General features: G+C 32.9%; 1 protein-coding gene across 4 annotated transcripts in view; it reads right to left on the bottom strand.

The window, feature by feature from the left end:
* LOC111618952 (probable nuclear hormone receptor HR3) overlaps positions 1-9,391 on the bottom strand; it is a 148,766-nt gene that overhangs the window by 81,341 nt on the left and 58,034 nt on the right. For 2 of the 4 annotated variants that reach the window (XM_023360579.1, XM_023360580.1), the window contains exons 4-5: positions 2,913-3,315; positions 2,159-2,194 (exon numbers count right to left, since the gene is read on the bottom strand). In XM_023360579.1, the coding sequence (XP_023216347.1) occupies positions 2,159-2,194; positions 2,913-3,315 (439 nt within the window). The remainder of the gene's footprint in view (positions 1-2,158; positions 2,195-2,912; positions 3,316-9,391) is intronic. The other 2 variants (XM_023360582.1, XM_023360581.1) reach the window with 2 other exon arrangements.

Here is a 9,391-nt window from a genome sequence, read left to right as displayed (position 1 = left end):
CGGATGATAAACTCGTTCATTTCTGTTGTCCATTTCATCCGTTGGCGTGGTTTTCCAGCCTTTGTGGTCTGTGAATGCATTGCCACAGAAACACCAAGGCTAGGTTGATTCCTCACATCTGTTGAGGGCATTGCAGTAGCCATGCTTGGGCCGGCGCTGCTTTTGCCACCGGTAACCAAGGGAGACTGCAGCCTATTTTTCGAACGTGAGCCTCTGCCTAACCCACGAATGCGGACCTTGTTAACCCGGGCGACGTCCGAGCCAGTATCACACTTTGATCTGGTTACTACCACTGTTATTGTTATTATTGTTATTATTATTATTATTAACAACTAACTATCTGATCATCAGTTGGATGAAGTGTTCATATGAAAGTTAAATGTTGTATTTTTAAAAGTAAAAAAATAAGTATGCTATAAATCTATCTTATAAGATACAGTAAGACCCCGCTTAACACTGATTCGATATAATGCAGTCTGCTTAAAGCCTTAAAAAAAGCTCAAAATTTAAATTATCGTGGCATTTCTTTGATTTGTATATAATACGATTATTTGCAAACACAAACCAATCAGCAAAAGGTGGCAAAAAGGCGTACTTTCTTTAAATCTATGTTTGTTTGGTGCAATTTTGGAAAAAATATAAAATCATGGATACCATAGGAAATATCGACTTTGCTTGCAAAAATTAACTGATAAATGCATGAATGAAGTGTGGAAGAAGCTATGGCTGAGGGTATCCAAGAATTCTCAACGAAAAGAGCCTATTGCTGTATTGTTAGGTTGACCAAACTCAACCTAATTGATATAGCAGGACTAGGAGATAGACGAGCAGGATATTGAGGAGTTACAGCAGGTTTCTGGTGAGAGCCTTATCAACGACGATCTTGAAGAATTGGCAGAACATGGAATTCATGTGAAACTGGAAAATAGAGACTCTGAGAATGAAGAACCCAAAAAATTTCTCTACAGATTTCCTTAGTAAAAGTTCGGTAAGATTACCGAAATCGTTGATCAAATTGTAGCAAATGATCCAGATTTTGAAAGGAGTGCAAAAGCAAAACGAGGGATTTTGGATGCAATCTTCTGTTATCGACATTTGCTTAAGGAAAGAAAAAGTGACAAATGAAACTTCACGACTTTATTGCAAAAGAACAAACTTTTCAGAAAAGTTGGGACAAGAAATGAACTTTACATTTCTGTGTGCATATCTTTATGTGTTATTTAACATATATTATTATACAAATTAATATAAAAATAACTTAAAATTAAAATAAAATTTGTTTATTTTTTGTTGTGTGTTTCTCCATCCCTATTTACTCTAAGTTAAAATGACCTCATTTAACGCTGTTTCGCTTAGCACTTTGTTGTCTAGGAAAGCATCCACCATGTTAAGCAGGGTCTTACTGTATAGTACATAATATAAGAAATAAGATACATTTTTTTTAACTTGTATTTTAAAATGTGCTTCAAAACATATTCCATGATATCTGTCTAAAGAAAACCTTATTTCCACTAATGGTAATTTATTTGTAAAAAGTAAATATCTAAATGACCACAAATACTGTATTTATTGTTTGTATGCATATTAATTAATTTTATACATTATTATTGTTTCTTTTTATAGTATTTGATATTTTCTTTTATGTATTTAACATTTCTAGAAGGAAATAAAGATACATACATAAAAAGCAGAAGGGAATTATTTTAATTACGATTAATAAAATAAGATAATATAAAATTTATTTTAGTTATGTTTTTTTTGTAAAATGTATTGTATAAATGTTATTTACATTATTTGGAAATTTTATGATTATTTATTTATGTAAAGTAATATCTTCTTTAGCGCTTTTCTAATAAGATTTAAAATAAATTTAAATATATTTATACATGTTTTAATGTTACAAATCATTAAAATCATAATTGGATTATTGGTAATGAAATGTTTATATTATATATTCTAATTTTCTATATTATATGTTTGAAGTATATTTTTATGGAGTATATTATTGAAAAATTCTTAAATAGAAATTAATTACAAAAAATTTAGAATTATATACATATTTTTTGAAAGCTTAATTTGCAATTTAAATAAAAACAACTTTTAATATAAATCTCTAACACTCACATACAAATATAGTTTTAGTTTATTTTTAACTTACGTGTTTTCCTGCACTGCTTTTTTCATCTTTGACTCACTATAAAGTAAGATTAAAGAAACTGTTTTGTACTTGAACAGAATTTGACAAAATCTTGATACAAATTTTTCTTTTCCATAAGTTTTTTACATAGATAATATTAATATGAATAAATGATTATATATATATATAACAGAACACACAAAGAACGCAAAGAATGTAATGATGCATACATGAACTACAAATTTAAAACTTGTAACAAAAAAATATGAATAAAATAGTCGATATTTTAAATAACTCATATCAATTTTTAGAACATATGCGAATATAAACAACAATAAACAAAGATAAGCAAATTTGCCAAAATGCATTATGGAAATTAATCACAACATCAAGATGAGTTTTTTTTATTAATATCATACATAAACAACTTATAATTATTTTAGTGGGTAAATATATATATATCATAAATATATATGTTGATGTGTGTATGTACAGTATATAACAAAATCATCAATTACTAATTAAAAAAAGCATAATATGCACAATTTATCCTATGAAATTTGTTGCATTGATATACAGTACATTACTTTATATGTAAAAAAGTGACTGGCTCTACTGCAATGTAACAGTTTCAGCTTGCACATGCACACAGGTATTTATGTTGCTTTTTAGAAAACAGATAAATTGCAGGACAAGAAAAGAAGAGATTACATACCATCACACAAGAAGAAACATAACGATAAGCCAAAGCCATAAATATGAAAATCATACATACCGTCCATGCACATCCGTTCTGCCCTTCACAAAAGTATCTTGTCCATTATGCGTGCATTGTGGTACCCGCTCACCAAATGTGTTACTAGAGTCCCTTTCGCACTTCATGCAAAGCACCTGGCCACCAATATTAAAAGGTACCTGTCTACCAGTTCTTTGCCTCTCAGTAGAGACTTGTGATACATACCCCCCATTCAGGTACGGTAGATGATTAGTTGAGGACGGCTGTTGTTGTTCAAAGACTGAACTGTCCGGTGAGGTTTCTGTGGGTTGAGGTGCTGCTTGTTGTGGCTGAGCCTGCTGTGGCTGTTGTTGCTGCGGACGGACTAGCTGGGCTCGGTGATATCTCACCTCATCTTCCACTTTCTCTCGCTGCTTTTTAGACATTCGACCAAATTTAACAGCTAATATAAACATGAAATCAATTTTAATTTCATATTTAAAAAATGCATTAATATATAATAGAATAATTGAAAAAGTTTCAGTCATATTTATTCCAAATAATTTAAAAAGGAAATAAAGTGTTCATTTTTTACATATACCTCAATGTGAATACTACATATAACTCAAATATCTAAATTATGTTATATTTATTATCTAAATTATGTTATATCATAGCTAGAAATGTAATATTGTTGCATGGATGTTATGGTTTCTATAATAGAGTTGATTCTTTCTTCTGTGTAGTCATAGTTTAGATACTTTTTGTGTGTTATCAATATCTTCTATAGAAATTCCATAAGAAAAACTCTAGTACTAAATCTGGACAGCAAAAGATGGTGTTATATTCATTTTCTCTCTCAATATTATCAACTCCTGGAAAAATAAAATTACAGTAATACCTCGACTTACGCAAACTCGGAGTTACGCGATTTTCAAATCTCGTCGATTCGTCTTTTGTTTGAGCGCCACACAACTCTTGATTACTCACTTACCCCACACTATTGTTCAGCTTACATGTTCGGACGTGTCGGGCGGAATTGACACATAACTACAATTTATCTTGTGTTATTTATTTCTGTGTTTGTTATATCTACGGAGACTTGAGAGACTCTATGTGGTGATTTCTTGTAACCGTGAATGAATCAAAAGACGAGATAAGATTAACGAGAACATTTATTAGCTTAACCTTCTTGATAAAGAGCACTGAGTTCAGCGTTAATACGATTTTTCTTATATCGCAAGTACTTTCGACGAGTATTATATCGTCGTCTTCAGGTGAAAAAAGAACAAATTTGAATTGGAACGTGCAGAATGTTCCAAGTAGAAAACGGAAAAAATTTTTCTTGTCAATTTCTAAATTATAACCCCACACTCGACTTGCCCGAAATATGGGTTACTTTATACCAGCGTTTAAATAGCAAAAAGCGCCAAGAGTTGCACAATTAGTACGATCACTCGTCAACGCATGCGCTGTTAGTCGTGTGGATTTAAGATATTTCGAACGCCGGCAAAAGCTTGGTGCACGTGACCAACGGAATTATCGAATGCTATAATTTAGAAATTGACAAGAAAAATTTTTTCCGTTTTCTACTTGGAACATTCTGCACGTTCCAATTCAAATTTGTTCTTTTTTCGCCTGAAGACGACGATATAATACTCGTCGAAAGTACTTGCGATATAAGAAAAATCGTATTAACGCTGAACTCAGTGCTCTTTATCAAGAAGGTTATACAATTTTGGCGTGAGTTTTATTTATTTATCTATTTCTATTTATTAGCTTACATACATCCCACTTGGATTTTACACAAATTGTGAAATTATACCCTGACTTACGTGGTCATCGCTCAGTCCCACCTATCGCGTAAGTTCAGGGTATTACTGTATTCTACCAAACATATTAAATCATTATACAGGTATACCTCGAGTTACGTCGTTTTGAGCTACATCATTCTCAATTATATGGCGTTTGTCAAAAAATATATGGAAAAATAAAAATCAAGTTTAAGTCATTTTATTCGACTTTACGTCCATCTGCCACAAATACTGATGTCATAATATCACTAGAAAAGCATTTAAAGCAAATAAAATTATATTAAAATATATACATTTACAAGTATGTACTGTATTTACAGTACATGCATTTGTAAATTTAGATTACTTTTTTCTGTACTATATTAAAAACTAAAATTTATTTCTTTTAAAATCAATTTTTCAAAAATTTAGAATCAATTNATAGCAACCAAAATAAAACTAAAATTAAATAAGTGTGTCAGTGTCTGTATTCAGAAATTTCCTAACAATATGGCATGTATTCAATATAGTGGCCTTCTGTAGTGTGATGTATGTATTTCTATTCAATTGTAATGTTCCCAGCTTTTGTGTAGCTTTTGTGTAGTGTGTGTGGTATCACACCTGTACAGGAGAGAACGACAGGCACAATAAGCACCCTATCCATCCTCCACAGATGCCTTATTTCCTGGGCGAGTTCTGTGTACTTGCTGATTTTTTCAGTGCATGTGTTTTGTACATTGTGAGTGTTTGGGATGGTTATGTCTATAATGTATATGATTTTATTGTGTTTGTCAATAAGTGTAATGTCTGGTCTGTTGTGGTAAATTGTTTTATCTGTGATTATGGCTCTGTCGTAGTACATTTTGTGCGTGTTGTTTTCCAATACTGTCTGTGGAATATACTTATAGTATGGTTCGTGAATGTTTACCATTTTGTGTTTCTTTGCAAGCTCTTGGTTTATTATATTTGCTACTTGATTGTGTCTATGTAAGTAATCTGTCTGTGCGAAGAGCTTGCAACCAGAAGTGATGTGTTGTATAGTTTCTGGCATGATGTGACATTTTCTGCATGTGTCATTTGTGAGTGTTGTATCTTTGAGCATGTGTTTTCTGTAGTTTTTAGTATTTATGACCTGATCCTGTATGGCAATCATAATTCTTCTGTCTCCCCAAAGAGGCATCCCCGATCTAACCAGCTGTTTGACGTAGTTTTGTCAACAAAATCCTGGGTCAGGTCATAAGGATGCCAGCTGTGGAGTGCCTTTTGAGCCCACGATTGCTTGATTGTGTCTATGCTTTTTATATGTTGTGTCATGTCTGTGTGTTGTGAGTGTAAGTTTAATGGTGTGTTATTTGAGTCTGCTAGAGTTACTGCTTTATGTAACTGTGATGTTTCTTGTTTCTTGTAGAAAAACTCTCGCAGTGACTGTGTTTGTAGTGAAGGTTAACTATGTCAATCAGGCCACATCCGCCTTTATGTGGAAGGGTTAATCTTTCTGTGGCAGATTTAGGACAATGATGTTTATGCTTAGTAAGTGTTTTCTTGTTTTCATTTGGAGTTGCTCAAGATCTGTGTGAGTCCAATGAATAACTCCAAAAGAATAAGTGCATACTGGGATGATATATATGTTTATTGCATTTAACTGTGTTCTGAGGATAGCATTTAACCTACTTTGGTATTCTTTAATTAATCTTTGCTTTATTTGTGTATGTTCTGTTAGTTTGGCCTGTTGGAATCCTAAATACTTGTAGAACTCACCCTCTTCCATGGATTCAATAACGTCTCCATTTCCAAGTGCAAAATCTTCTTTCTTCAGGATTCCTTTTTCTATGTGAAGTGTTTTGCATTTGTCTAGCCAAACTCCATTTGTATGTCCTTAGTGTATGAATGTGTGATTTGTAGGAGTTGATGAAGTTGTTTCTGTGTGAATGCATAAAGTTTTATGTCGTTCATGTACATGAGATGTGACAGCATAAACCATGTTGTTTTTTCATGTCTGATATTGTAGCCATATTGCATGTTGTTTAACATGTTGGATAATAGGTTCAGGGTTAGGCAGAACCAGAGAGGACTCAAGTAATCTCCTTGAAAAATTCCTTGCCTAATGAATATTTCATTTGTTTGTGTGGAAGTGTTACTAACCCTGAGATGTAGTGTTGTTCTCCAGTGCTGCATAGTGTTTTGGAAGAGTGCAATGAGTGATGGATGTATTTTGTACACGTGTAGAATATGTAGCAGCCAACTGTGCAGAACACTGTCGAATGCTTTTCTGTAGTCTATATATGCCATGTGTATGTTTCTGTGTTGTTTGTGTGCTTGCTGTAGAATGACTGAATCTATGAGTAACTGTTCTTTGCATCCCATTATTTCTACGGCAACCTTTTTGTTGTTCTGTAAGAATGTCATGTTCTTCAACATATTTGTATATTTTGTTTGCAATGCAGGATATCAATAATTTGTAGAGTGTTGGAAGACATGTAATTGGTCTGTATTGTGTGGGGTCTGTGGTGTTGTTGTTTTTAGGTTTTATGTAGGTGATGCCCCGAGTAAGAAATTTTGGCATGTCTTGTGGATTGATAATGATGTGTGTTAGATGTTTAGCTAGTTCCTGGTGAAGTGATGTAAACTTTTTGTACCAGAAATTGTGAATGTTGTCTACACCAGGATCTGTACCTGTATATTTAGTGAGTGTTTCCTAAAATATAAGTGAGAGCATATTAATTAAATCTATGTCTATGTTATCAGTGATGGATGAGGAAGTGCCTGTAGTATCATTAGTTGTAGTTGTATGTGTGCTATTATCAATGCTTGTTGCTGGATTATCCTGACAGGTTATGTGATCTTCATTAATAATGTTAAATGTTTCTGTCTGTTGATGTATTTGATCAGCAACCTGTTGTTTGATAAGTTCAAGTGTTGTTTGTGGCATAATGTTGTTGTGTATAATTGTTCTTTTTTGATCAACAACCCTTTGTTCGGTGACAGTGAGGTGAGCATATTGTTGTGTGAATCTACGGTGTAGTTGTTGTCTCTATGCTGTCATGATTGTTTCGAGTTTTGTGATTGCATAGTAAGTATGAATGATAAACTCATTCATTTCTGTTGTCCATTTCATCCGTTGGCATGGTTTTCCAGCCTTTGTGGTCTGTGAATGCATTGCCACAGAAACACCAAGGCTAGGTTGATTCCTCACATCTGTTGAGGGCATTGCAGTAGCCATGCTTGGGCCGGTGCTGCTTTTGCCACCGGTAACCAAGGGAGACTGCAGCCTATTTTTCGAACGTGAGCCTCTGCCTAACCCACGAATGCGGACCTTGTTAACCCGGGCGACGTCCGAGCCAGTATCACACTTTGATCTGGTTACTACCACTGTTATTGTTATTATTGTTATTATTATTATTATTAACAACTAACTATCTGATCATCAGTTGGATGAAGTGTTCATATGAAAGTTAAATGTTGTATTTTTAAAAGTAAAAAAATAAGTATGCTATAAATCTATCTTATAAGATACAGTAAGACCCCGCTTAACACTGATTCGATATAATGCAGTCTGCTTAAAGCCTTAAAAAAAGCTCAAAATTTAAATTATCGTGGCATTTCTTTGATTTGTATATAATACGATTATTTGCAAACACAAACCAATCAGCAAAAGGTGGCAAAAAGGCGTACTTTCTTTAAATCTATGTTTGTTTGGTGCAATTTTGGAAAAAATATAAAATCATGGATACCATAGGAAATATCGACTTTGCTTGCAAAAATTAACTGATAAATGCATGAATGAAGTGTGGAAGAAGCTATGGCTGAGGGTATCCAAGAATTCTCAACGAAAAGAGCCTATTGCTGTATTGTTAGGTTGACCAAACTCAACCTAATTGATATAGCAGGACTAGGAGATAGACGAGCAGGATATTGAGGAGTTACAGCAGGTTTCTGGTGAGAGCCTTATCAACGACGATCTTGAAGAATTGGCAGAACATGGAATTCATGTGAAACTGGAAAATAGAGACTCTGAGAATGAAGAACCCAAAAAATTTCTCTACAGATTTCCTTAGTAAAAGTTCGGTAAGATTACCGAAATCGTTGATCAAATTGTAGCAAATGATCCAGATTTTGAAAGGAGTGCAAAAGCAAAACGAGGGATTTTGGATGCAATCTTCTGTTATCGACATTTGCTTAAGGAAAGAAAAAGTGACAAATGAAACTTCACGACTTTATTGCAAAAGAACAAACTTTTCAGAAAAGTTGGGACAAGAAATGAACTTTACATTTCTGTGTGCATATCTTTATGTGTTATTTAACATATATTATTATACAAATTAATATAAAAATAACTTAAAATTAAAGTAAATTTTTTAAAAATTTTCGGTCGTTGTTCCCCTATCCCTATTTACTTCACTTAGCGCTTTGTTGTCTAGGAACGCATCCCCATGTTAAGCAAGGTCTTACTGTATAAATATTTAAAAATTTTTCTTTTATGTGTAATATTAAAATTTCTAAAAACTCTAATCCAAAGAACAAAGATGTAAAATTTGTTACAATTTCATGATGAACTCAGGATATTTTTTTTCTAATTATCAATTAGAGATTCAGACTATGTACATTAAAAATTAATTAAAAATTAATTATATAATTTTTTGTACATAGTCTGAATCTCTAATTGATAATTAGAAGAAAAATATCCTGAGTTCATCATGAAATTGTAACTACATGCAAATTAAAGATAACTCGTATCCACCACTAGAG

The sequence above is a fragment of the Centruroides sculpturatus genome, unplaced genomic scaffold (genome assembly GCF_000671375.1).
Source record: "Centruroides sculpturatus isolate CEXI.00-Female unplaced genomic scaffold, Cexi_2.0 scaffold66, whole genome shotgun sequence".
Lineage (NCBI taxonomy): Eukaryota > Metazoa > Arthropoda > Arachnida > Scorpiones > Buthidae > Centruroides > Centruroides sculpturatus.
This window is presented reverse-complemented; position numbering and strand designations above follow the sequence as displayed.